At 59.0% G+C, this 27,732-nt stretch overlaps 1 protein-coding gene across 6 annotated transcripts; it reads left to right on the top strand.

Moving 5' to 3' along the window:
- Positions 1 to 234: 234 nt before the first annotated feature.
- Positions 235 to 27,632, top strand: NLRX1 (NLR family member X1). Of its 6 annotated transcripts, XM_075909751.1 has the most exons (10): positions 9,028 to 9,254; positions 10,815 to 11,018; positions 11,729 to 11,861; positions 15,047 to 15,122; positions 18,295 to 18,392; positions 18,985 to 19,601; positions 20,325 to 21,748; positions 23,190 to 23,276; positions 24,824 to 25,075; positions 26,036 to 27,632. In XM_075909751.1, the coding sequence occupies exons 3-10, from the start codon at positions 11,747 to 11,749 to the stop codon at positions 26,352 to 26,354; spliced, it is 2,988 nt and encodes a 995-aa protein (XP_075765866.1). In that variant the 5' UTR covers positions 9,028 to 9,254; positions 10,815 to 11,018; positions 11,729 to 11,746; the 3' UTR covers positions 26,355 to 27,632. The 6 variants fall into 6 exon arrangements, with proteins under 6 accessions (XP_075765869.1, XP_075765868.1, XP_075765870.1 ...); XM_075909753.1 differs by lacking the exon at positions 15,047 to 15,122 and having other exon boundaries at positions 9,027 to 9,254; XM_006111200.3 differs by lacking the exon at positions 10,815 to 11,018 and having other exon boundaries at positions 26,036 to 27,631.
- The last annotated feature ends 100 nt before the right edge of the window (positions 27,633 to 27,732 follow it).

Below are 27,732 nucleotides of genomic sequence, written 5' to 3'. Positions count from 1 at the left end.
CCTACGAGGCATAACGGGGATGTCGATAAAGGTCTTTCAGGTCAGCAGGGGAGCGTCCAGACTAGCGCGCTGAGCGGACAAACAGCTGATCAGCTGTTTGTCGGCTCAGCGCGGCAGCCATGTAAATTTAAATGAAGCCGCGATTATTTAAATCGCCGCTTCATTTCCCTTTGCCTACAACCCTCATCTATATGGCTCCATCGATGGCGCCATGTAGTCTAGACACAGCCTCAGTAGGAGTTGTTCTTCGCTTTAGTGCAGAGGTGGGGAACTGCCGGATCCCGATGTGGGTTGCCTGGATCTGGCGCTTGAGGCTCTGGGCTCTTCACTCCGCCCCCCCCCCCCCCCTCCGCCTCCCAGCATTCCACCCAGACCCTGCACCCCCACTCTGCTCCTGCATGTTACCTCCCACCCAGCCCTTGCACCCGCAGCCCACTCCTGCATCCTCTCTCCTGCCCAGACTCCGCACCCCAAGCCTGCTTCCCAGCAGCCCCCTCCCACACACTGAACTCCTCATTGGCCCTATCCCAGAGTGTGGGGAGGGGGGTACAAAATCTACTAGCCCGGGCCTCTCTAGGTTCTGGTGTGTGAGGTGAATGTGATTTTTTTTTTCTTTTTGCTTCTCACTTTTGTGCTGCCCCACTGATTTTTTTTTCTGTGGATCAGCAGCCCTGACCCAAAAAAGTTTTCCCCACCTCTGAGGCCACATTGGGCCTGCACCCCAGGGTGCTACTAGAGGAAGCTGGTGTAGTCTAAGAGGTGTCCTTCAGACGCGCCTCAAAGTCCAGCCCCTACAAACTGCAGTCTTGGGCTTGTTTGTCAGCCAGGGCATTGGCCTTGGCATCCTGACCCAAATTCCAGCTCCAGGTGCTATGTTCCCCCTCCCTCAAGTCTTTAGCAATCACAATTGCACAGAATCCACCTTTGTCCCTTGCCCTGAGTTGCTGTTGTGTTGCTGTGCCGCGCGTAACATAAGAGCTAGGGGTTGCCAAATGAAATGAATAGGTAGCAGGTTTAAAAAAGAAAGTGTTTTCTTCCCCCAGCGCACAGTCAACTTGTGGAACTCCTTGCCAGAGGATGTGGTGAAGACCAAGACTTTAACAGGGTTCAAGAAAAGTACTAGATCAATTCATGGAGGTTAGGTCATGAATGGCTCTTAGCCAGGATGTGTGTCCCTGGCCTCTGTCAGAGGCTAGGAATGGTGACGGGAGAGGGTTCACTTGATGATTTCCTATTCTGTTCACTCCCTCTGGGGCACCAGGCATTGGCCACTGTCGGCAGACAGGATACCGGGCTAGACGGACCTTTGGTGTGACCCAGTGTGGCCGTTCTTCTGTCAAACAGCTGCCGTGTTCCACCCCAGAGAGGGCCGCATGTGTATAGTTTGTAGAACTCGGGCGTTTGTAGGAAGGAGGGGCTCAGTCTAGCTCCACATCTGCTCTGTACTGTCACTGTCAGTTCAGTGTTCGGAGAGGAGATGGGGGGGCATTAATGCCGTGGGGCTGAGGTAAATGTGCAGCGTATGGGGGCCAGCCAGAGGGCTACCTAGAGTCCTCCCCTTCACGAGGGGCAGGATGCAGAAGGCAAGGGACCCGGGTGCTGGAGCGTGGGAGTCAGTGCAATGCCATTCATGCAGCCTGGGGGCTAGCAAGGACCCTCGTCATCACTCGCTCCTCGTTCCTCCTCGCTTTCGCGCCTTCCCCTCTCTCGGTCTCGTCCCCCTTCTCTGTGTCCCTCACAGACGGGCTTGCGAGGGACACACGACTTGTGGCTGGCAACCCCACCCATACAGCCGCACGCAGAAACTGACCACGCCCTGGGAGGCTGTGGGTCCCCACGGCCCCGCCTGGGAGGCACGGCCGCTGGGTCCAGCAAGTGTGACGCTTCCCTCCACACTTAGGGCCGGGGAGCTCAGCTCTCCGGCTGGGGGGCTGCGCGGGTTAAGTGCATGTGCGTGGCCCAGCCATGCCCATATGCTGCTCTCCTAACGTAGCCACCGGTGGATCTGCCCCCCCTCTGCGTGGGGAGACCCCTGTGACGGGGTCTGAGCCCAGCGCAGGGTCCTGCTCTGCTCTCTCCATTAGCTTCTCCTCCCGCTCAGCCCTGCTGGAAGCCAGGCTGGAGGGGCAGAGGTGCGGGGAACCCCGCCACGCCAATGCCTGGGGAAGCAACGCGCTGCCCAAAGATGGAGCCTGGGCCACTTACTCCCCAAACGACTTCCAGTGCTCTACATCCTTCTTCAGCATCATCGTCTCTATCGCGGCCCGAGCTGCTGCCCTCCTGGAAGAACCAGGCCGTTTGCTTGGTGTGTATTGGGTCTCTCTTGCTGGATGGACTGGACCCGAGTTTCTCACTGCGCTGCCTCTGGCGGGGGCAGCTGGTGCGCTGCGGATACCGGGGGCCAAGCAGGAATAAGTTGCTGCTCACTGTGGCTCTGGGGGTTTTGTTTCTGCACCAAGAGTCAATTCTCCCAGGCTGGAGCCTCTCTTCTCCCCCCCCCCCTTTATCCCCTGAACTGGATCGGAGCTGGGGGGGCAGCGAGATCAACCCAAAAGAAAACCAGATGCGGCTCCACCACCTGGTACGGCTCTTCCTTCCCCACCTGTGTCCCTCCTGCGTTTTGCCTGGGAGCGGGGCCGGGCCAGGCTGCAGCGCGGTGACGGGACCAGCTGGGAGCGGCTGCGGGTTCTGAAAGTCAGTGATGGGTTGGGAGGAGTCTCAATGCAGGACCCGGGTTCCCCTGGGCTTCCGTCTCGTTCGGGTTGTGCCTGCCGGGGCTCGTCAGCCTCTGCCCTGCAGGGTGGGGACAAGCGTCACTTACTGAACTCTGGAACTCAGGGCACAAGGTCAGGGCTGACTGCTGGGCAAAGAGTCCTAGGCCTCTGTTCCATGGTAACTCTGCTATCCATGAGCCCAGGGACCACGTGGAAGGGGAGCAAAGCAGCCCTCCTGCCGAGACCCTGCATTGGCCGTCAGAGTGGCATGGCCGGGCTAGGGTAGCAGAGTCATGGGCTGAGGCTCAGGGCCTTGGTGGTGACGTGGGGTGACATGCTGGGGGGGGAGGTGCTGCCTAGGCTGGCCCGGTTCTCTAGGTCCTTACAGGGCTTTGGGGCCTGCTCTTTCTGGCTTCTTTCTCCAGACAATCAATTGCCATCCGTGGCTTACAGACGGGGTGCAGGGTGGACCCCTGGCTTCGGCGGGGGGAGGATGGGTGGTTGGGAAGACCCTTTCCCATGCCCATGGTGGTGACTGGCCTGCAGGGCACTGCATGCACAATGCTGTTGGTGGTATGGACTGTGAAAGGGGCCCTGGTACTTCAAACCTCTCTGTGCCCCATCAATGCAAGGCAGAGTTGGCCTCCAGGAGGCCCCCTGCCCCCACCCGCTTTGGTATTGCAAGGAGCCTGGGTGATCCCCCTCTCAGCTGGCTGCTTTAGTGACTGCGCATCTTCGCCCACGTGCCCCAGTGCGTGAGGGGGGGCCCGTGGACCGGGGCAGGGATGGGCCATGCAGCTTGCTGTGTTGCATAGAAACGGGGCCCCAGCAAAGCCTCCGAGCCGGTGCTAGGCCTGGCTTCGGCCCCTCGAGCCCCGGCTCTATGCTGCCCAGTGAAATGGAGGCGCAGGGGGAGAGGCGGCACCATGGATTCTGTCTGGGGAATGTTGCCCCCTCGGTCCAGCGGCTGGGCTGTTCTCCTGGCCTGCATGCGGGTTGTCATCTGGTCTGCACCAAGGCAGGTCACAAGGCCCCTCCTGGTACCCGGCTGCCTGCATGCAGCCAGCGCACTTTGCGCTCTGTTGCCATGGGGACAGAGGGAGGGGAGGTTTTCTACTGTGTCACCTGAGGCCAGCGTGGTCGGAGGCCAAGCCCCCAGCTCCCCTAATGGGGCCGTCCATCCCCGGCCCGATCAGGACCCTCAGCGACTCCAGGGCCGATTATTCACATTCAATGCTCTGCCTGGCTGAGCGGAATTGCCACCTCCTCCCGGTGTTCCTGGGGGGTCCCACAGGGATGTCACTGGCAGCTGTAAATTCCTGCCCGGCTGCTGCGTCAGGTCAGGGACAGCCGTGTCACCCAGAGAATGCCACTTTGCTGATCTTCCCTTGCTTCTCTGCTTACCTCCCCGTCCCCTGCCTCTCCTGGGGACCTCCCCTCGGGTGTCCCCTACCATCCCAGCTGTGACTTGTCTTCCTCTCGGTGCGGGAGGGGAGAGGTTGTGACCCGCCCCTCACCATAACCGTGCCGGCTGCTCCACGATACGGGGCCTGGCGGGTTGGTGCAATCCTGTCTCTTCTGTCTCCTTCCTTAAACGGGTTCGGGAAAAGCAACCAAAGGGCCTCCCCTCACACCAGGGAGCTTGAGGTGAAACTCCTCCGTGTGCGTGGCGGTGGCAGAGCCCGCTCCAAAGAGGGCGGCTGGGTCCGTCGTGGCGTTGCCCGTGGGCACTGCGTTCTTTCCCGCTGCCCCTGTAACACGCGACCGTGATGCACTTTAATAGCACGTGCTCCTGGACCGCGCCTCGCCATCGCCTTGCGGGGACACCAGGTTGCCTCTGGATGCCAGTTTGTGTGGCTCTGGGGCTTGGTGCCCCCTCTCTAGGTAGGGAAGGGCCGTGCGTTGTTTAGATCGTCAGGAGGCGAGTGTTACGGACGAGGACGGGTTCCCTGCCCCCTCCCGCTCCATTTTCCAGTCCTGTCCTTTCTTGAACGTTCCCACCGGTGGGTCCTAATCCACCAATGGGTCACGGCCAGCGTGTCCTCTAAGCCGGGCGCTTGTGCGGCCGCTCGAGAGATTCCAGTGCCGCCCAGCTGATTAGCAGAGAGCCCACAGTGAGGTTTGTGCTTATCCTGGTGGTGCCCATCTGTTCATATCCCCGGGGCTGTGAATGACTAGTCAGCTATCCGATAAGCAAATTCTAATCCAACAGTCAACACGCTAGTCGACTAGTCGCTTCCCACCTGGCTGTCTCTGTCAGAGGCAGCAAGGGGGGGGGGGGAAGTGGAGGGGTGCTTCACAGCAGCAATGCCACGTGGAGCCCACGGCCAGCTGGGGAGTCCCCAGGCTGCATGTGGCGTTTCAAAGCGGCAGCCCTGCGTGGAGCCCAGGATCAGCTGGGGTCTCCCCCGCTGACCCTGGGCTCCCTGTGGCGCTGCCGCTTTGAAACGCCACCTGCCCTCCACTCCCCCGCTGGCCCCGTGCTCCCCGCAGCACTTTCGCCTTTGAAGTGTAGCAACAACTCTGGGGCTGTTTGCACACTTCAAAGGTGGTGCCGCTCAAGCTGGCCTCGGATCCGAATGGCTCTGCACCCTGGTGTACAGGGTCACAACACGGAGTGGGGAGCAGGATCCAGCTCTGCAGGACTGGAGCCCCCCCGGCAGAGGGGGAGTGGAGCGCAGGCTGTCTCCAACCCCTCCCCCGGGGGCTCACCACACAAGGCTGGCACAGAGGGGGCATAAATATAAAGTTACATCTCCAAAAAAAGACCAGTGGCCGTCGGTGGCCCACCCCCATATAAAGTTCGGGCCCACTGCTGTAATGCACTTTGAATGGACAGCAAGTCCTTGTTCAGGCTGCTAATTAGGATTTGTGTCGCTTGCAACATAACCTGGGTGATAGTCCGTGTCTCGCCGCTTTCAAACTGCTCCTCCAAAGGCAGGAATGTAACAGGGGCGGCTTCTCTCTCTCTCTGCCCTCGTGTGAGCAGACGCACGTTTACACGCTCCCTCGGGTATCACCTGGCCCCTCTCGCGTGCCCCGATACTCTTCTTCCCCCTCCGACGCGAAGCAGATTCACAATCAAACCACTGGTGCTAAGGCTTGCAACGGGAGGAGGCGGGGCCTCGAGGGGGGAGGGGCGTTCCCAGGGTTCCGCCCTCCCCGCGCATTGGGCAATAAACGTGTTGTGTTTCGTTCCGCGGGGCCGACGGTTATGCCATCCAGCCACCAGGCCACTCACGGAGCTGTCTCGACTGTTCCGCCTCTCCCGCCGACACCTCGGCGTGGCTGGCGTCCGTCAGTCTCTTTTCAAGTGTTCTCCATGTCTGTAGATAGAGCTGGGTTCGTCTCGGGAGTGTGCGTGTGTGTACGTGTGTAGCATAGAGCGGTACGGCCGATCCAGTCAGCCACGGGCCGCCTGCTTGTAAGAGGCGGGCCTGCTTGATTGCGACGTTGTCCTCAGACCAATGCATTTCAAGCCCTGGATAAAAGGCACCGCGAGTTGTTGAAATGGCATCGTGTGTGACAGGTGTCAGGTGTGGGATGTGTCTGCCAGCACTGATGATACATTCTGCCGTCTCTCTCTTCCCTGGAGGTGGCTAAATGGATTCACACGACCTCCCTGTTGCTTCTCCAAGCCCAGCCCTCTGCGAATCTTTTCCAGACAAGCGGCGAAAGGGCAGCTGCTCTCCCAGCGGGAAGCTGGCCTGTGTCTTTCCCCAGGAGGGTCAAGAGGAGGATCCTGCTGTATGCACACACGCCCCTGCAGGTGTAGTCTTGCTGTCGTTCCTGACCGCATGACTGTCTCTGCAGAGACTTTGGCACTTTAATCTCAGCCGCCGTCCAGATTCGCAGGGTTGCCGGAGTCAGCACACGGGGAGATGTTCTGCAGTTTGTGTTCCATGAGATGCCAGCTGTACTCGGATTTCACACCCTTAATAAAACCTATATTTATACTGTACACATCCAAGTGTCTTTCCGTCTCGGGGGGGGGGGGGGCATGTGTGTGAATAGGGGGTCGAGGCAGTGGGTACATGCTGCTCTGGGAAGGTGTGTTTGTGGGATGGGTGTGGGCACATGGTTTTGGATGATGAGGGGGTGTGTGTGGGGGGGGGGAGTGCCGTTGTGAGTTCGTGTGTATTGGGTGTACGGTGGAGGGGTAAGGGGGTGTGGGTGCCAATGTGGAATGTGTTTCTTTGGGTGCAGAGCGCTGAGGGTTGGGTGCAGGCCTGTGTGTGGGAAGCGTGTGAGTGGGGTGGCGAATGTTTGGGGTGGAGCATGTGTGGGTTCCACCTTGGCACTGCGCCTACCCAGGAATGTGGCCGATGGCAGAGAAACCCTGAATGCACCGAGGGGGAGGGAGGTAGCCTTGGCCTTGGCTTGGGCCTTGCTCTGGGGAGTCCAGGACAGATGCTGTTAATTGACCCAGCTTTGCCTTCCCTGTGAAGAGGAAGATTCCCACAGGCATGTCCCAGGGCAGGAAGCTCCTTCCCACCCTGACCAGCGCTGGGTCTCCTGATTGTGCATTGCCAGCGTCGGTCATTTCGGACTCACAAGAGGGTGCATTCGGCGGAGGGCCGGCACGGCTCCTGCCGGGAGACGCTGGGACTGGCATGTCTGAGCCCTCCCCCAGGCAAGGCTCCTGCCTCAGTCCCCACAATGCTTCCACCTGGGCCTGGGAGAGCAGGGCCCTCCCCCTCTAGCCAGAACGCCTGCCCCTTTCGCTAGACCACTTCCTTCTGGGTGAGGCCGGGACTGGAGCACCTGAGCGCTTCCTCCATCCACTAACCATCTGTACAAAGCCCGAGGCCCCGGCAGGGACGGCTGTTGCGTTGATACTCTTCTCGCTCAGCGCCTGGGCGGGCAGGAAAAGCCAGAAAGGCCCTGAGTCACCTCCCAGGGTGAGTCGTCCCTTAGACACAGATGGGTGGGTTCCTGGCTGCCAAACCTCACAAGACAGCTGGGCTCCTCAGGGAGGAAGCCGAGAAGGACTCCACCCCACCCGCTTCTCTCCCTGCTGCGAGCTGCTCCATGCGGCTGCAAGAGTGGAACCACCTGGGATCAGGCACCTTGCAACATCCCTGCTACAGGTGGAACCTCTCCAATCCGGCACAGTCTGGTCCGGCAACATCCATGCTCCAGCATGATGTTAGTTACTCGGATGTCCACTTAGCATGGGGGTGGCCAAGTTTCTTGCGGTCCCATAAAGTTTGTTTGCAGCTGCCCGTCCTGGTTGAGTGTTCTGTGCTATTTAGCTCTAATGTCCCCGAAATGTCTTCTCCGAGCCCAATGCGCAGTGGCAGTGTGGGTCATGCTGCTCGACAACACTGACCTCTCGCGTCCAGCAAATTCTCTGGTTCAGCGCCAGTCAGGTCCCGAGGGTGCCAGTCTAGAGAGGTTGAACCTGTATCGGGTTTTGCCCCATAGAGCTGCGATCATTACTGTGTGTGACATGTTATCTGAGCATCTAGTAGCCATAGGCAGGGATCAGGACCCTCCTGTGCTTGGCTCCAGACAGACACGACAAAAAGACGGTCCCTGCATCAGACACGACTCCCTGCTCTTTCCAAACACAGGGAAAACACCGTGGGCCAAGGAGCCACGTTTCCTTCCCCCTGTCCTGCTCGCCCCCCCAGAGTTTCCTGTAAGCTGAGTGCTTGGATGGCCTCCCAGGACTGATTGAAATGCCGCCCAGCTGATTAGCAGAGCGCCCACAGCTGGCAGCAGGTGTTGCTAAGACTCGGTGCACATGAAAAAAATTATTCCACACATGAATGGAAAAACTAGGGGGAACACCTCCCCCCCCATATCCACCACTGCGGGTCTTCATGGCTCTTTGTGTTAACATCTTAATTCCCCAGCTCGAGGGAGCAGGAACCTTGCCTGTTTAGCTTTCTGGAGGCCAGTGTTCCCCCCCCCCCCCCTTCCCCCAGGTGCTGCAGCTGTACTGATGAGCACCATGGGGAAATAGCAGGAGGGCCTCGCCCAGACTTGCACCAGGCCTGGAGCTGCTGCCTAGCACAGACCCTGGGCTTCGTACCGAACGGCATCCTAGGATTGTGTGATGTGTCGTTAACCCGCAGTGCACCCAGCGCAGGAGCGCTGCCCACGCTGCCCAGCGCCTGCTCCCATCCATAGATTTCCACTGACTTTGAGGCTCCGGGCCTGCGAGTCTGGGAATAACTTTTGCAGGGTAATGGAGCAGCTGTCTCTTGCTCCCCTGCCTCCCTCCCTCCTCCGTGGTTTCACCAGCCGGCTTATTTTTGGCAGCTGCCGCAGCTGGAAGAGCAGTGGGATGGGCCAGCGTTGCAGGAAGTTACAGTTACAAGGAAGCAGAAGAGAGACGCTCGCGGAGAGAGAGAGCGAGCGAGCTAAGGGCGCAGAAAGGAAGGGGAAGGACGCTCTAGAGCACACGGGGCAAGCTGTAGCAGCTGCCTGGACGGTGGAGATACACCCACAGGCCCGGGTGGGGAGGAGCAATTCCAAATGGATCAAAGGCTGTCGGACTAACAAGCAGCCGGCTGCGATATCCCACGCTAGGTAACTTATTACCTTCCCGAGTCCCTTCTTTCTTCACGCCCCCCTCTCTGACCTGCCCTGGGTCTTGCTCCCCCAGCTGCCTGCACAGAGCCCTGGTTTCCTGCCTCTCCGGCTTTCCCTGCTGGGCTGGGCTCTGAGCAAGGCGCTGGTGTTTATCGGAAGCCACAGCTGTGGTGGCAGGGACTGGGCGAGCAGGAGGCCGGCTTAGGTCTCCGAGGCGCTGGCGCTGGTCTGTGGGGATCCCAGCAACCTCGGTGCTGTTCCTCGCGGGGCTGCCCTGGGCCGAGACTGCAGGAAAAAGTCCCTGAAGCGGTGGCCCTGGGACACTGTGATCCAGGTTAGGTCCCCCCCAAATGTGTCCCTTTCTGGAGAAGGAAACCCCCTTGTCCCAGAGCAGCACCCCTGCCCTGCTGTTGATAGAACTAGAACAGCCCGGACCCGCCGCATCCTGCTTTTCGGATTCGATGGAGCCACCGAGCAGCAGGACGGAGCCCCAGGGAGAGCGAAATGTGCCTCTAACCGGGGGGTGGTGGGCATGGAGCAGTGTGACTGAGCCAGGACTCCTGGGTTTACGTCTCAGCCTTGCTCCTGGCCAGGGGTTGCCACGAGGGACTTGGGCTCTTCTGGGTTGTAGTTCAGCGCTGTTACAGGCCTGCTCTGTGCCTCGGTTTCCCCAGCAGTAGAAGTGGGGCTGTGGAGACAGACTCTGCAGAAAGGGCGCTGGGGTGGGTGAAAAGCACCCAGAAGGGGTAGGTGAGTGACAGCCCTGGCCCTGCTCAGGGGGGCAGCGCGGGAGAACAGGGAGCCCGGGTAGGTCCCTAGCGTGGGAGCTTTCTGAGCTCGGTGACTGTTTGGGGTGGGAACGGGCGCCCGAAACACACAGCAGAGCCGGCGGGAGGCAGCCTCACCCTCCCAGCAGCTTGCTTTGTGGGGGTCCCAGCCAGGCAACGGCCGGCTGGGGAGGGAAAGACTCCCTCCTAGCATGTCACCTATTAACCCTTCAGTGCCCTCCTTCCACCGAATGCCCCCAGCCACAAGCCCTGCACCACCAAACCCACGTGCAACAGCTCCCACCGGCCAGGAGTCCCTGAGCCTGGCAGCGCAGCTGAAGGACAGGGGCTGGCACCCCCCTCCCAGCCCTGACCCGCATCGGGAGGGGCAGTGCCCACAACCTGCTGCGGCCCTGGCCTGGCGCCTAGCCTGGGGCCTGTCGGGGGGAGAGAGGATGAGCCATGTGTGCCCAGGACACACACGTCCTTCTGTTCCGGCTGCTCCCGGCGATCATGGGTTCAGCAGCTGCCTGGGCTGGTTCTGCTTTAAATGGGGCTCTTGCTCCAGTCACCCTTGCAATAAGCACCGGTGGCATTCAATAGGGGGCAGGATCCGGGCCCCGCGCCCGCTCTCCCGATTGCTTTGGGCCCCGAATCTCCAGCGCAGGGTGCTCCCGAGTGCGGCTCTCGGCCAGGCCAGGCCCCAGCTCGACAGCTGCAGCGTCTCCCCCCTGCTGCTTTAAGGGGAGGAGGCGACCGCTTGCCCTGAGCCCGTGTCTCGTTTCTCCAGCACAGCAGCCCGCGCAGGCTGCCAGGCCCAGCGCAGAGGGCTCTGTGCCGGCGGCTAATGGCGCTGCAGCACTGGAGAGAGACGTGCAGCCGCAGACAGTCTCCTCCCCATGCCAGGGAGGGCAGCCAGGCAGTGGGACACCTGGGATCCACCTGCTAGAGGAGTCACCGGCCTGGCCAAGGGGGGAGGTGTCTCCCCGCTCAGGTATCTGGAGGGGAGGGCGTAAGAACGGGTCTGGCTCATGCTTAGAGCTGCTAACTCTCCCCAGGTCTCACTGATGCTCAAACTCTTCCCCCCCCTCCCTTCTTGGAATCACCTGACTTCAATGTCACTGCTAAATAAGTAGGAAGATCTGTGGGGCTGACTCATGATTTTGTAGGGGGGGGGGCACTGCTCCTTCACCAGCTCCCCTGTCTCTCTTGCTCCCCCCTCCTGTAAATTAACTGAATGACAACAGCTGCAGCCCCACGCTTGGGTGAGCCCTTCCTCTGCCTCGGCTGGCAAACGGCTCCCCTGGTACAGTGGATTTGAGTCCCCGCTGGCTCACCCCGTCCTCGCGTGAATCCATTTCAAGTGGTGGGAGAGGAGACTCCGGCCCTGGAAGGGCAGCCATGCTGCAGGGCACCCGCTGATCTCCCGTCTCACCCGTCCACGGCGCTGGACTGAGCGGCTGCTCTGATCCTAGCCCGCTACGCTCTCTGTTGGTTGGGATGAGCCCAGCCGGCCCGGCAGGAGGAAGGGTGCATGGAGCGAGCTTTGGATTTCAGCTTTTGCAAGAGGATGCTGGGTGCTCCGCCCTCAGCAGTGCTCTGGGGCAGGCTGGGGTTTGCTCACCGGGCCCTTGCCACTCAGAGGTTCCCTCTCTGATCCACTGAGTGGTCCACTTCCCCGAGCCATCTCTGTCTGCGTTCCAGCTGAAGCAGGCCCCTGCCATGCAGTGCCCAAGATGCCTGCCCCAGGCTGGGAGCGGCTGGAGCAGGATCCAGGGACCCAAGCCGAGATGCCAAGAGATTATGCGGGTGCTGCTGCCCCCCAGCTCTGCACCAGGTAAGCGAGAGGCCTCTTATCCGGCGCTCCCCGGAGCCCACTCCCGCTGGGGTAAAATTCACTGCTCCACATTACTGCAGCAGATGGAATCCCTGGAGTCTACCTCTCGGGGCCGCAGGGCCTAATGAGAGGGACAGGGGAGTCAGGATGCCTGGCTCTGAGAAGGTGGGAGGGTCTCGAGAATATAGCAAGGGGCTGGGATCATTGTTCCCTGTAAGCTGAGTGTGTGGGTGGCTTCCCAGGAAAGATTCAGGTGCCAACCCGCTGATTGGCTGACCTCTCACAGCTGGTAGCGTGTGTTTCTCCTGCTGGGTAACACCTGGTGCACATAACAAAATTTATTCTGCACCTGGCTGGAAAAACAATTAAAGGGAAGATTGGCTGGGACCCCAGTTCTACTCCTGGGGCTGCCCCGACTCCCCTAGTGACCGTGGCAAGTCAGAGCCACATCCTGTGTGTGAATTCTCCACGGATGAAATTGTGTAAAGACAAAAGTCCTGTGGGCATGAGGGAGGGTGCTGGGTTCTTGGGGCTCGGGATGACCTTGGTTCTGGCTGGGCCCAGCTCACAGGGCAGCCCATTTGTGCTGCGTTATCAGAGGAGACTTGCCGGCCTCGTTATGTCACTTTGAATTGCATTGATGCTGTTGATTGTGCTAAGTGTTCCCTCCTAGCTTACTCAGAGGGAGCACAGTGTAGGGGGCTGGGAGACAGACCTGCTGGGGTCTCTTCCCTGCTGAGCCACTGACTCACTGGGTGAGCATGGGCAAGTCACTTTGCTACTTTGTGCCTCGGTTTCTCCATCTCTGTAGGGCCCTACTAAATTCATGGTCATGAAAAATGCACCACAGACCATGAAATCTGGTCTCCCCTTGTGAAGTCTGGTCATCTTGTGTGCTTTTACCCTGTACAGATTTCACAGGGGAGACCAGTATTTCTCAAACTGGGGGTCCTGACCCAAAAGGCAGTTGCAGGGACTCAAAAGGTTATTTCAGTGGGGCAGGTTTCTTACTTCTGTGCTGGGCAGCTAGAGGACAGTGGCTCAGCCCTGAAGGCAGCACCCTGCCAGAAGCAGCGCAGAAGTCAGGGTGGCAATACCATACTATGCCTTTCTTCTGTGCTGCTGCTTGTGGGCGGAGCTCTGAGCTGGGCTACCAGCCAGCAGCTGCTGCTTGCCCACTTCATGGCTCTGAAGGCAGCGCCACTGCTAGCAGCAAGGTAGAAGTTCTGCAGTCCATCTCCCCCACGCACAGTAACCTTGTGAGTCCTCCCTCCGACTCCTTTTTGGGACAGGACCACTACAGTTACCACACCCTGACAGTTCAGATTTAAATGGCTGAAATAATGACATTTACCATTTTTAAAATCCTGTGGTTGCGAAATTGACCAAAATGGATTGCCAATGTATAGGGCCCTCGCTATCTGGAGTGAAAGAAACAGACCTCCTTGGTGAAGTGCTTTGAGGTTCACAGAGGAATAGTGCTAGAGAAAGGCTAAACATCAGGGCGATAAGCAAAAAGTCCTGTTCTGAGTGAATAAGGGGGGATGGGGTGGGAGGGAGATTCCCATGTGTTCTTGCTCTGGGCCTGGCACCAGGAGGCAGAGATCTCGGGATGGGGGGTGGGGAGGAGGAATTCCCTGGGATATTGTTTACAGATAAGGTTGTGCTGCTGCGCGGGAAGAATTCCCGGGCTCATGGGATGGGGCGCGCTCTATGCTTGCTCATAACTTAGCATTTGTAAAGAGCCTGCTTCTCACAGGTGTTGATTTCCCGCATCCACCTCTAGAGCCATTGGGGTCTGCCCCGAAGCAGGCCCAGGGTGCTTCCCATCAGCAGAGTACCGCGTCCTGGATCAGCAGGAGTGGTATATATAGGACACGGGCGGTCACTGCCCCGTTACTCTTGGTGCTCGTGAGGCCCCAGCTGGGGCACCGTGGCCAGTTCTGGGGGCCACGCGCTCGCAAAGAGCTTAGAGCAACAGCAGTGATAAAAGTTTGGAAGACCTGACCTCTGAGGAAGTCTTGGGCATGCTGAGTCAAGAGGAGGCTGGTGGGGGGAAGAGAGGAGGGGGTGTCCTGAAAAGTCTGCCAGTATGTAAAAGGATGTTATCAAGAGGAGGGTAATAAGTTGCTCTCCTTGTCCAGGGTAGGACAAACAATCGGCAGAGTTTTCAACAAGGGAGATCCAGGTTCGGTATTAGGAAAAACGTTTTCTCCCACTAAGGACAGTTGAGTCTCCTGGTGCAGGATTCCTAGGGAGGCTGTGGAGTCCCCATCGAAGGTTTTTAAGTGCCGGTTGGACAGAGACCTGCTGGGCAGGGTTCCCTGTAAGCTGTGAGCTTCTGCGGCCACCCAGGAGAGATTCCGATGTCACCCAGTGGATTAGCAGAGTGCCCACGGCTAGGTTTGGGTTTCTATTGGTGGTGCACATCCGCAGAAGCCTTGGTGCGCATAACACAATTATTCTGCACATGCATGGACAAGATTAGCAGGAACATGGCTGCTGGGATGGTCTAAGTTGATCTGGTTCTGCCCTAATGCAGAGGACTGGACTAGATGGCATCCGGAGGGCCCTTCCTGTTTGCCAGAAGTTGGGCATGGATGGGGGGGGGGTCGCTTGATTCCCTGTTCTGTTCCTTCCCTCTGGGGCACCTGGCATTGGCCACTGTCAGCGAGACGGACCTTTGGTGTGGCCCGCTCTGGCCGTTCTTATGGGGGGGGGGGTCCCCCACTGGGAGGCACAGGCAGGGGGAATGCCAGGGCCACGGTGGAAGGCCGTGGCAAAGACGGGATTTGAATGGCGGAGCTCCCTTCGCCTAAGCCTATGCGCCGAACGTGAGCCTGTGGCTACAAACAGGTGCCTCCCTGGGGCGTGACATGCTGCCGTCGCACCCTGGCCTCACGCGGGTGCACAGTGCACGGAGGGCAGGCCGGTCCAGCCCCCTGGATCCCGAACCCCATCAGAATGCGAGGGGAAGGTGGGCAGAACAGCCTGGCTGTGTGGGCCTGGGCCGCTGCCGGAGCGGGGCTCCATCCTTCATCTTCTCAGGGTGCAGAGGAGGCTGGGTGCTGAGGGGGAAGCTGCTCCCCTGTGTGGGGGGGACGGGGATGGAATGACAGGGGATGGGCACCCGCCTGCATCTCTTACTCCTGCTCTCTCTGGCCACCTGCCTTCCTTCCTGCCAGGTGCTGGGAGCAGCTCCATGCTTGGGAGGATCCTTCACACCACGGGCAGGCCGTGCACCAAAGCCTCCCCCCTCAGGTAGGGCACACAGCTGGGGCAGTGCGTGGGGTGGGAAGCTAAGGCAGCTCCCCACATAATGGTCTAATTGTCAGGGGGGGAGGTGAGTTATTGGAGATCCTAGCCAGGAGGCAGGGCTTGTGAGTGGCTACCGACGCCCTTTCAGCGTGGCTCTTACTGATCTTTCCTTGGGAGTAGCTGCTGAGAGGCTGGGGTTAGTTTGTGGAGTCAGTCTGCTCTAAGCCAGCCATTCAAACCCACCCCAGCGTCTGTGTGCAGAGCTGCTGAGCTTACAAAAGAAACAAGCAAGTGGGGAGGGGGATGAGAGCGGCCTCTGAAATCATGATGGGTGTGAAGAAAATGTGCAAGGACGTGGGATGTTAAATATCGGTTAATGGAATAGTTGAGTAACCTCATGAATTCTTATTGGTTACTCGGCTATTCTATTGGCCCTGGGGGCGGTGCCACCAGCCAGTGCATTCCAGCCCCACTCTCGAGGACCCCCTTGCCACTCCGCACTGCTGCATCTGTATCAGAGGCAGCAGCTTGGGGAACCAGGTGGAAGCTGGTTGGTGCAGGGAGCAAGTCTAAAAACCAGCTCCCCTTGTGGACCAGCTGCCTGTTGCTTCACCCTGCTGTATCAGAGGCAGCAATTCAGTCTGATAGCAGCCCCTGTCTGGGAGAGATCTGAGCTCCTGGACCTGGCATGAGCCAGAACTGAGCCGGACTGCCTGCCCGCCTGGCTCCTAATGCACTTTAAATACAGAGGGGGTAGTCCTGGGACTGAGCTGGGCTGCTGGCCAGCCTGCTACAAAGTGTGCTTGAGGGGGGGGAGAAATGCGTTTTGTCGATAGCATTTACCGATAAGCTTTTGCTTAATCGACTACACTATTCCATCCTACTTCCCAACAACCCAAGCTAGAGTTACGCAGTGAAATGAATCGGCAGCAGGTTTAAAACAAACAGAAGGCAGGACGCCCTCACGCCAGGTGCAGTCAGCCTGTGGAACTCCTTGCTGGGGGATGTTGTGAAGGTCCAAAGTAGAAATGGGCTCAGAAAAGAATGAGACACGTTCGTGGAAGGGAGGTTGATCGGTGGCTGTTAGGCACGATTGTGAGGGATGCAACCCCATGTTCCTGTGTCCCTAAACCTCCACTTCCTGCTTCTGGCCTTCCGAGAACAGGATGAATCACTGAGTAACTACCCAGTTCTGTTCATTATAACAGTGTTGGGCAAGACAGGGCCTGCGGGCCAAATTTGGCCTGCCAAGACTTTTAATCTGGCCCGCCTTGCTGGGACCCTCGGGCACAGAGCAGTGCCATGATGCTCAGAGGGGCTGGCTGCTCCATGTGGCTTTCTGCACTGTGCACGGGGCAGGGGTGGGGGAAACTTTGCACTACTGCTCCCGTCTCCAGCAACCCTCTCAGCTCCTATTGACTGGCAAAGAGCCCCATGGAACAGCCAGTCACTTAGCACCTGGGGCAGGCAGGGAGCCGGCCTGAGGGTCCCACTTGGCTGCTGGCTAGGAGCCACCAAAGTAAGCGCCTCCCCACCAGAGCCTGCCTCTGCCACCCCAACTCCCTGCCACTTCAGCCTCCAAACCCTCTGCACCCCCCATCCCAGTTTGCAACTCCCTCCCAGACCCTGCACCCCCTTCGACGCCTTTCCGCCAGGTCGGAGTCCAATCCCCCTACCCCAGGTCACACCCCCTCCCTCTCAGACCCCACACCCCTTCCTGTGCCCTGTCCCCGGCTCCCTTCTGCCCCCAGACCCCAAACCACTCCAGAGAAAAGTGCAGCCCTTGGCCACTTGCCAAAATCTTGGTGTGCCCTCCCCTTTGCTCTACAGCTAATGATTGCCCATCCTTGCTCTTTACCAGGGGTAGGTAAAAGGGCCCTGTAGGCCAGATCCGGCCTGCCAAGTGGGTGGATCCGGCCCGCGGAGGCCCTGCTCCTCCCCCGCCCCCAAGGCCAATCAGGACCTGGAGAGCTCCCAAAGCCTTCTCTACTCTACCCCCCCCCCCCCCCCCCCGGCCCTGAGAGGAGCCCGTGGCACTTCAAAGTGTCCCATGCTCCTTGCAGGGCAGGAGGAGGCTTCTTGTGAAATACGTTAGGCCTCAGCCAGGCTCCCAGTGGACGAGTGTCTACAGAATAAACAGCCCCGGGTGCTCACAGCCCCCTTGTTCCCTGGCGCGGCGGACAGGTCGAGGCCTGAATGCAGACTCAATGGGTCCCTCCATGGCAGGCCTGAGACAGGGGCCGGGGAGGCTCGGGGCCAGACGGGTGTGAGGAGCCAGTGGGCATGTTGTGCAGCTCAGCTTTCCGAAGGGGGAGGGGAAGGGTGATTCTCTCTCCGCTGTAGGAGCAGGTCCTGGTTTGTTGTCCTCCGATTCCCCATTTCCCATCATGCCCCTGCCGCTGACATGGGCCCGGCCGCCATCATGCTTTCCCCTCTGCTTCCTGAAAGAGGCTCCTCCCCACCTTTCGGAAGCGTTGCGTTACCAGCAGGGAAGGGGTTCCCCCTAAGGATGTGAAGGACTAGTCGACTTATCGGATAGTCGAGTCGACTAGTCACTTCTACCCCTTGCTGCCTCTATCTGATAGAGGCTGGAAAGGGGCGGGGGAAAGGGGACGTTTCAAAGCAGCAGCTCTGCATGGAGCCCGGGGTCAGCTGGGGACTCCCTAGCAGACCCGGGGCTCCCTACGGCATTTCCATGGAACCTGGAGTCAGCTGGGGAGCTCCCAGCCGATCCCGGCTCTGCATGGCATTTCAAAGGGGCAGCACTGCATGGAGCCCAGGAGGAATGCGGAAGTGCCAGGCGAGTAGTCAATGGAAATTCCATCATCTACTCGACTAGTAAATTAATCGTTATTTAACATGCTTAGTGCCCCATAGGGCTGAGGGGTTGGCTGGCGAGCCAGCTATGGCTGGGAGGTCCAGGTTCACTAAGGCTGCAGCTGGCCTGGAGTCTCCCAGAATTGACATGGATCTCCCGGTGACTGTTGAAAGCGTCTGGGAGATTTTAATAGGATAGTCATTATGTCATGTTGGGGCGGGAAATCTCCCAGAATCGCTTCAGTCAATTGGCCACCCTACCTGCCATTACCTCCCCAGCTCTGGGCCGTAGAGGCAGACTCAGCTGCCCCACGCTGGGCTTCGCGCTCTCACCGATTCCCTGCCCGCTGCTTTGCAGGAGTTTTGCTCGCTACCAAGGAGGATTCCAGGAGAAGGCATCTCAGCCGGGCTCCACCCGGCATGGCCAGATGGCCCTGAGGAACGTGGCTTCTTCGGGTAAGGCCCTGTGCTCCCATCGTGGGGTGGGACCCCATCGCGAAGGGGCAGTGTGGGCGCGCAGGGCTTGCAGTCAGGAGAGCAGGATGGGAGGCAGCCCCTGAGGTGTGGTAGTTAGAAAAGGGAAACTGAGTCAGGACTCTTCTGTTCTGTCACTGACTCACTGCGGGGCCCGGGGGCCCGTTGGCTCCTCATTCGGTGCCTCTTTGTGTGAAACAAAGCGGGTCACCCTCACCCCCAAACCCTTTGTAGTGTGTTGGGGGGGGGGGGTGTTGGATGGGAATTGCTCCCTTTGTACTAAAGGCACCTTCTTGGCAGGACAGGCTGGGCTGGGGAGGGGGCATGGGCAGCGTGAGCACGGGGGCACCGGGGGAAAGCACAGCGCAGGAACGCTGCCGCGATACAGGGGTGAAGGGGCAATCGGGGGCTCTTGGGCTCTGATAAAGTTTGAAGTAGCCAGTGGCTGGCGCTGCCCTGAGGGACTCTAGTGCTGCGGGTACCGGAGCAGCTTGGCCATTTTGAAACACGAGACAACCTTCCTCCACCCCGCACTCCCCCATTTGTGAGCATCCCTCTTCTTCCCCTGCCCCAGATGCCATCCAGAAGCACCGGAAGAGCCTGTCAGACTGGTTCAGCCACCAGCCCAGTGAGGAGAGGCAGTTCGGCCCGTCTTTCTCGCTGGACACTGTCCACGTGGACCCGGTCATTCGGGAGAGCTCCCTGGAGGAGATCCTGAAGCCCTCGCCCGAGCTGACCATCGTGAACCAGCTCCAGTCCCCCTGCAGCCGGACCATCGGCCTCCAGAACCTCTTCGATGCGGACGCCTGCGGGCAGCAGGTGAAGAACGTGGTGCTCTACGGCATGGTGGGCACGGGGAAGAGCACCCTCATCAAGAAGATGGTGGTGGACTGGTGCCACGGGCGCCTGCCCCGCTTTGAGCTGGTCCTCCCCTTCTCCTGCGAGGACCTGTCCCAGAGCCACGCGCCCGTCTCGCTGCAGCGCCTCATCACCAAAAAGTACCTGCACCTCAAGGACGTGGTGCCACTGCTGGGCTCCACCAACCTCCGGGTGCTCGTCGTCCTCACCGGCCTGGAGCGGCTCAATTTGGACTTCCGGCTGGCCGGCACGGAGCTGTGCTGTGACCCCCATGAGCCTGTGCCTCCCTCCGCCATAGTGGTCAACCTGCTGAGGAAATACATGCTGCCAGAGGTCAGAGTCCCTCCCCGTCTGGAGCTGTGGGCCCACGGGGGGACTGCGGGTAGAAACGGGGATCCACTACCCAAATCCCCTTGCTTGGCGAGGCCTGACAGGCTGGTACAAGGGCAGCCCCTGGGGGAAAGCTTCCCTACACCCATGTGCTGGAATGACACACGCACCCCCATGGCCCTCCTGGCGGGGGTTGCCATGACAAATTTAGGCCTTGGCCTCTCTGCACAGGCTGGGAAGGAGACCTATCTATGCCAGTTGGGAGGGTGATTTCATCGACAACCTGCAGTTATCAGCGTAACATTGGGCCTGGGACCTGGGGTTTCGTTTGTGATGTGCCACATGCCAAAGACCAGACGGCCGAAATGGAAAGTGGAAAATCCAGAAGGCCTGGGGGAATTGGCGCTGGAGGAGGGGCGAGGCGAATGAATTGATGGCACAGCTCAGGTGACACCATGTCTCCCATGCTAGTGTCGGTGGCTCTTACCGGTTGAGCCATCAGTGCGGGCTGTGGCATGTACGATTTGAGGTCAATGTCACCTGACTCCCATCCTGGCCTCACCAATCCCCCTCGATCTGTTTCATCGCGTAGGCAGGGCCTGGCCCGAAGCACTCAGCTGCCAGTGTGGGGTTTTCTCTGCGCGCTGGGTCAGGCCAATGATGGTTTGACACAGCGAGGGCGACTGCCTTAGATCTCCGCTCTGTGCCTCTCTGCTCTGATTGCAGGCCAGCATCGTCGTCACCACGCGTCCCTCTGCCGTGGGCCACATCCCCAGCAAGTACGTGGGCCGCTACGCCGAGGTCTGTGGCTTCTCCGACACCAACCTCCAGAAGCTGTACTTCCAGATGCGCCTGAGCCAACCCGGGTGCGACAGCAGCGGGAACAGCGGCCATGCCGAGAGCAACTCGGCCGAGCAGGACAATCTGGTGGAGATGCTCTCAAGGAACCTGGAGCGCCACAACCAGATCGCGGCGGCTTGCTTCCTGCCCTCTTACTGCTGGCTGGTCTGCACCACCCTGAACTTCCTCTACTTCACCAAGTCGGTGCCTCCACCGCAGACCCTGACAGGCATCTACACCAGCTTCCTGCGGCTCAACTTCAGCGGAGAGGTCCTGGACAGCACCGACCCCACCAACATCTCCATGATGAAATACGTGGCCAAGACGGTGGGCAAGCTGGCCCACGCGGGGGTGATGTCCCGCCAGACCTGCTTCTCTGAGGAAGACCTGCGGAAGTGCTTCGAAGTGGAGATGAGGACCGAGAGTGAGCTCAACCTCCTCAATATTTTCCGCAGCGATGTCTTCCGCTTCTTCCTCACGCCCTGCGTCCAGCCGGGCAAGGAGCACACCTTCGTCTTCACCATCCCCGCCATGCAGGAGTACCTGGCGGCCCTCTACGTGGTGTTGGGTGAGAAGAAGACCCTGGCGCAGCGGGTGGGGAAGGAGGTGTCCGAGGTCATCAGCAAGGTAGGTGAGGACGTAGCACTGGTGCTAAGCGTCGTCTCCAAAATCCTGCCCCTGCGCATCTTGCCTCTGCTCTTCAGCCTCCTCAAGATCTTCCCTCGCTTCTTCAGCCGGCTCAGTGGCAAAGACCGCGACACCATTGCCCACACTGTAGCCGTGGAGATGTTCAAGGAGGAGGACTCCTTCAATGACGACGTGCTAGACCAGATCAACTCCAGCATCTTGGGGATGGAGGGCCCCTTGAGCCACCCTGACGAGGCCCCGGATGACGAAGTCTTTGAGCTCTTCCCCATCTTCATGGGAGGGCTCCTGTCACGCCGCAACCGGGCCATCCTAGAGCAGCTGGGCTGCTCCATCCAGAACCTGGCGGCCTTTGAGATCGCCAACGCCATGAAGAAGACCGTGATCAGGAACAGCCATAAATGGCTGCCCTCATCGGAGCTGATGGACTACTTCGTCTTCCTGCATGAGTTCCAGAATGATCGCTTCACGGCCGAGGCCATCCGCTCCCTCAAGGCCATCAACCTCTCCTCCGTCAAGATGACCCCGCTCAAATGCTCCATCCTGGCCTCCGTCATGGGCACCACCAGCCATGAGGTAGAGGAGCTGAATCTGGCCTCGTGCCACCTCGACCTCAACAGCCTGAGGATTCTTTTCCCTGTCCTGTTACGGTGCCGGACGCTCCAGTGAGTGCCTCCTTCTATGTGCCTGGGGTCTGGGTCATCCATGTAGATCAGGGGAGGCCTTACCAGGGCCGTCCTTAGTACTGCATAGGTCCCCATAAATTCTATTAAATATATCGGTGCCCCTGTGCCCGACGGCTGCTGAGGGAGAGGGAATGAGGGGATTTTATAATCTTCTGCAACACACCAATGAAATACGTTTAAAGCAAATTTTAAACGAAGGTCCTGTGGAAAGTAAATTCAGAAACCGGCCGTATCTACCTGGCACTGTTAAACGGCTTCATTACCACTTGATTGGCTCTTTTGCAGGCTCAATGTTCTGCTGATCGTGAAAGCCTGCCAGAGCTTTTCAATTAACTTCCTCTCTCTGGAGGAAGCAGAGCCAGGGAGAGGAAGAGGTGGGTGGGAGGACATTAAGACCCAAGGGTGCCCCCAATTTGTGGATGTCCTACACCAGTGTTTCTCAACTTTTTTTGATAAAGTAGCCCTTTAAACAAATGTCTTGCAATGGTAGAAAAAAATGGTGTGTCTGAAAACTGTAGGTGCTGGAGATACTTATAATTTTTTTCCAACAACTTTGCTCCTGTTTTGTCCTGGTCTGCTTTTTAAATATGCCTGGTATTGCAATCTCCTGTTCTACCAGAAGGTGGCAAGCTTCAGTCAGGAAAGAGAATACAGTAGATCTGAAAAACTGTCCTATTCCTTAGGCCAGAGAAAAATCAATACAAGGACAGTCTGGGAGGGAATTGTAGGGTAGATTTTTTTTTTCTCTCTCTCTCCTCCAATATCCACCCACATTCATAGCAAGAGCATCCATGCAGCTCTGGGATTCTGCCTGAGAGCTCATGGCTTTTAGTCTTCTGGCTGGCACTGTTCAACTTCTGGTCGTTGCATGAGACTGGGGAGCATTTTCTCCCTGTATGGGAGGTAATTGTGTGTAATTTTCCAAGCAGAGGGATGGAAGTCCTCTATGATTGACCAGGCCTGGCAGCAGTAATACTGAGCAGTTACATAGCATCTTTCCCGGGCTTCATGGACATTAATTGGTTAAGGAGGGAGGTCAGTGTTATTAACGTAGATGGGGAAATGACTTGTCCAGGGCTTCCCTGTAGCAGTGCTGGGACGAAACCCCAGTTCAGGTTCCCAGTTCTGTGCTTTTTGACCACAAGATCAGGTGGCTTCTCCCATTGGGTTGCCTCAGGAGAGACCTCATCCCTTTTGGTTCTCACTTCCTAGTCCTGCAGTGTCTGGCAGGCTGGCGGAGGTGTGTGTGGGGACCGGTGGGTGGGTGTGAGTCACACTGCAATAGGTATAGATACATCTCCTCTGCATCCAGCAGTAACCTCCATTCCACCCTCGAGGGCCCGAGCGTGGTACTGGTACAGCAGCGGCAGGTATGGGGAGCCTTGGCCGGTGCCGCTGCTGACCTCTTGCTTTGTCTCAGTTTGCAGCTCAACAGCCTAGGCCCTGAAGCCTGCAAGGAGATCCGGGACCTGCTCCTGCATGACAAGTGTGTGGTGAGCACCCTGCGGTGAGTGTGCTCTGGAAACCCAGCGCCCGTCCCCCGCTCCCGCCCCACCAAAGCTGGACTCTCTGACCTCCCTGATGGTGAGGTCACTTCCTTAGTGTTCGCTGGCCTGGCCTGGCCTGGCCTGGCCTTGGGGGTGTGTTGGATCTCATGGTCAGCGGTTCAAGCTCCGAATCAGGCCCCACCATTACTATGGCCAGAGCCTGGGGCGGGGAGGTAGTAGAGGGTAAGCAAATGGCTGAGAGGAAAGGCTGGGGGCAGAGTGCGCTGGTTGTTACTTTGGCTCTTATTAAGCAGGCTTTACGGTCCGTTCAGGGCAGCTGACGCTGCTGCTGGTGCCCAAGGCCTGTCAAGGATCCTTTAAAGGGCTGGCAGAGGTGTCCGACCCAGTGCAGACATAGCTCCGCCAAAGGGGCATGGATCAAGATGGGTTTCTGGGCACTTGGTCGTGGAGGCAGTATATCTGGTGTGCTCCATCGCTTTTCTGCCTTGCAGCCCATATTTCCGTGTCTCTCACTGTGCCGCACCCTGGCCCCTCCTATCCCGGCAGCCCTGCTCTGCCTGTGGGATTCTCTAGCGTTGTTTCAGGGCGAGGGGAGCTGACTGTGTAGGGCCTGCAGCACACTCATGCCTCTTTCCCGTGTTGCTGAGGGAAGGGTGGTGTCCGTTCCATGAGGGTGGGGGGAGGAATGTGAGGGAAATGTATACAAAGGTGAGGAAGGTGTATAAGGGGAAAGTTTTCTCTGAAGTAGGAGCACAGAAAGGAACTGGTATCGTGCCCCTGCCAGGGCTGTCGTAAATGGAACAGGACTAGCTGCAATTTTTTCCATCAAATCTGTCTTTCAACAGAAAATTGAGCTTTCAGCTAGATGAAGTAGTTTGCAAGAAGTGTCTACTTTCCATGGAAAATGATAGTGATCTGTTTTTTAATTAAACCGCCAGCTCTCCAATCCCCAAAATAGCCCAATTTCGACATGTTGCCGAGCTGCCTTATGGCAGTTGTAGTTCATTTGCTTCAGGACCACGTTCTCTTCTATGCGCCAGGCTCCCCAACTGAACTACATTTCCCAGGGTGCACCATGGCCAGGGACTACCATGAAGAACAGCCTCCCTCCCCCAAAAGGGGAAACTGTACATCGTCATGGGAGAGGTAGTCCAACTGGGGAGCCCAGCTTATAGTGGAGAATGGAAGCATGAGACAGTGGAACTACAACACCCAGGAGGCACTGCAGCAGTGTTTCCAAATTGAAATGCTTAGGTCATCAAATTTCTGCCCCGAATAAAAATCCCTATGAAAATTTATACAGAATTTTTTTTTCTTTTCAAAATGCTGAAATTATCTGTAGTGTGTGCGGGGTGGGGGAAGCATTTCCCACCAGTTCTGGGCTCAGATGCTCCCCTTAAACTATTCTCCCCCCAGAGCTGTGTCTCCTTACACCCTGCAGTAGTCAGGCTGTAGTGAGCACCCCGCTAGCTAGTCCCTGCTGGAGGGGCAGCCCCATCTCCTGACTACCCCCTTTCCCACTGTCACCTTCCTGTGTTGTTTTCAGGCTCTCGGACAACCCCGTGACTGAGCAGGGAGCCAAATACTTGGCTGAGGCCATTGCAGGCAATCGCTCCCTGACGCACCTGTCCCTGCTGCACACCTCCCTGGGGAACCAGGGCGTGGAGGTGATCACTCGGCATCTGGCCCAAAACCAGCACCTCAAGGAGCTCAACGTGGGCTACAATTCGGTGACGGACGAGGCCGCCCTGGCGCTGGCGGAGGTGGCCAAGAGGCATGCGACGTTGAAGGAAGTGCAGTGAGTGCCCACGCCTCTTCCTGTCCCCACCCAGCCTTATCGGTGCCCTCCCTGGCCCGCCCATGACCCCAGACCAGGGAGCCAGCTTTATAGGCACCAGCTTTCCTCCTTGGTGGTACTCTCAGCCCGTGATACCTGGCTCCCAGCCCGTGATACCTGGCTCCGCTGCCATAGGGGCTGGTGGCTGATCTACAGGCTGGACCTCCCTGGTCTGGCACCTGCTGGACCAGGGGAGATCAGTGCTCCTCAGCTGGCCACTGGCCTCTGCTCCTGGGTTCTCCTCTGGGCTGTTGGCCCACTCCTGGCTGCCAGCCCTGGCCACCGGCTCTGCTCCCTGTCTGGCAGGGCTTCTGTCTACTGGGCCCCCGTTACCGGCCTGGCTGTGGCTGCCTGGCCCCGCCTGGGACTCCCGGCCGCCAGGCTCACCGCCAGCCTCCCGCTCCCGGCCGCCAGGGCTCTCTGGTCCATCAGCATCCCATGGCCCTGCCGTCCCAGAGAGTCCCACATCTCAAAGGTTCAGATTTCAGCACGTGTCTCTTAGTGCCGGCTACGCCCCCTTGTCCGTGGCTCCTCCTGAGCTTGCCCCTGCTGGCTGCTAGAGTCCTTGTCTCTCATTGGTCACGACCCCCTGAGCTCTGCTTCTCCGACGGGTTACTGCCACGAAAGCAAAGCATAGGCTGCATGAGTGCGGATCCCTCATTGGTCACTGCCTTGCCCCCATCCAATCCCATGCTTATCTCCCATTGGCCACTACCTCCACGTGGCTGCTGGACTTTGTCCCTCATTGGCTACTGTTCATCCACACATCTCCCATTGGCTGCTGCTTCTCTCTAAGCCTGCACTCATTGGCAATGCCCTTTGGGGCTGCTCCTGTGCTTTCATTTCATTGGCCACTGCCCCCCATGCTCATCTCTCATTGGTCTGATAAATCCCGCCCAACCCAGCTCCTCTCTTCCCCAGCCTGTATTTCAACGACATCAGCGAGGAGGGCAAGCAGGCCCTGCATGCGCTGCGCAGGGACCGCGACGGTGTCCAGGTGCTGGTGTTCCTCACGGCGGGCACCGACGTCTCCGACGACTGGGCCCTCATCCTGAGCGTGGTGCAGAAGAACCTGCCCATCTGGGACCGCGAGCGGGTCCAGCAGCACCTCGCCCGGCTGCTGCAGGACCTGGAGTGCAGCCGCCGGCAGACCGGCAACCCCTGGAAGAAAGCCAAGTTCCTGCGGGTGGAGAGCCAAGTCAAGAAGATGCTGGTTAAAATCCAGCAGGGGACCCACTAGCGCCCCCCTCGCCTCTCTCGGGGGCCTCGCGTCCCAGCAGGAGGGGCGGGTATAGGGGTAGAGGAGTGCTGGAGGGGGTCACTCCGAACCATTTCCCCCACAGCAGCGTTTGCTTGGGTGGCTGGGAACACTGAGGAGAAGACGTTGGGGACTCTGCTGGGAGCAGAGGTTACTTGCGGCTCTACAGAGTCGGGGGGGTGGGGGTCTAATCGGGAGAAGCCACAGGGCCAGGACAGCTGACTGAGGCCTGGAAAAAAAGCAGGCTGCCCCTGGAGGTATGTGGTCAGAGCGGCTGCTGGGAGGGCGAGGGGGAAGCTTGCACAGCACTGGCCCCGGCTTCAGACGGCCCCATCGTGCTCTCGCTTGGATCCCGCCTGCACGGATCTCCGGGACCCGCCCCGTGCTAGGATTCACTGGGCTGCTTCCCAAGCAGTTCCTGGCCCCTCTTCCTGGAGCGCCCCGAGGCTCTGCGTCCTGCCCTCTTGCGTGCGGTCTCCGCCGGGCCCAGGTAGAACTGCCGCAAAGCAGCATCGCCACGAGCTGCCCCGTGCCTCCGGCAGGGAGCCGCCCTGCTGTTCCCAGACAGCAAGCAGCCGTTGGCACAGCTGGGGGTCCCTGGCTCTGCCCCCAGCGAGCCATGCTGGTTGCAAGGCTTAGGGGGCTGCAGTCTGAACTCTCTAGGGCTGAGAATGGCAGGGTCAGGCTGAGCACGGGGCAGGTTTGTACGGAGGCAGGGCACCAAAGGGCTGAGAGCCAGTGAGCAGCCGAGGGCATGAGGCTCCTAGACCGTACGGTGTCATTTCCTCGAGGCCCGGGGGCTTCCGAGCGCGCCCATTCTGATCAGGGAGCATTTGACGCTGATGGCGCAGGGGAATCGGGCCCTGGGAGCTCCTCCTGCGAGTTGGGGTGGCAAAATCCGAGACCGTGGGGTGCGGGAGCAGGGAGTCTGGGAGGGTGATGAAGCAGGCGAAGGCAGCGGACAAGGAGGGAAAGCAGATGGAAGTGCTGCGGGGAGGAGGTGCGTGTGCGTGTGTGTGTGTGTGTGTGTGTGTGTGTGTGTGTGTGTGTGTTGGCGGTGGGGGGCTTACACCTAGTTGAGTCGGTGTGTGTGTGTGTGTATTTTGCACCCTCGCTCTGGGCTGCGGACAGGGCCACGTGAGGCCTGACGGGGGGAGCAGCTCTGGAGGTTGCTCACGGTATTGGACACTGTTGTGTGTAGCCATGAAATTAAACCACTTTGTTTCCACCAACACGAGCGGTTCCCATGCTGATCTGTTCCTGCGGGGTTGTGGCCTTCCCAAAGGTGCTGGGGGCTGGAGCCCATGCTGCATCTCCCCCCGCTCATGTGGGGAGTGCTACCTGCTCCCACCCCTACTGT

Source organism: Pelodiscus sinensis, chromosome 26 (assembly GCF_049634645.1).
Source record: "Pelodiscus sinensis isolate JC-2024 chromosome 26, ASM4963464v1, whole genome shotgun sequence".
NCBI lineage: Eukaryota > Metazoa > Chordata > Testudines > Trionychidae > Pelodiscus > Pelodiscus sinensis.
Note: the sequence above shows the minus strand (reverse complement) of the source record. Positions and strands in the feature narration are given on the sequence as shown.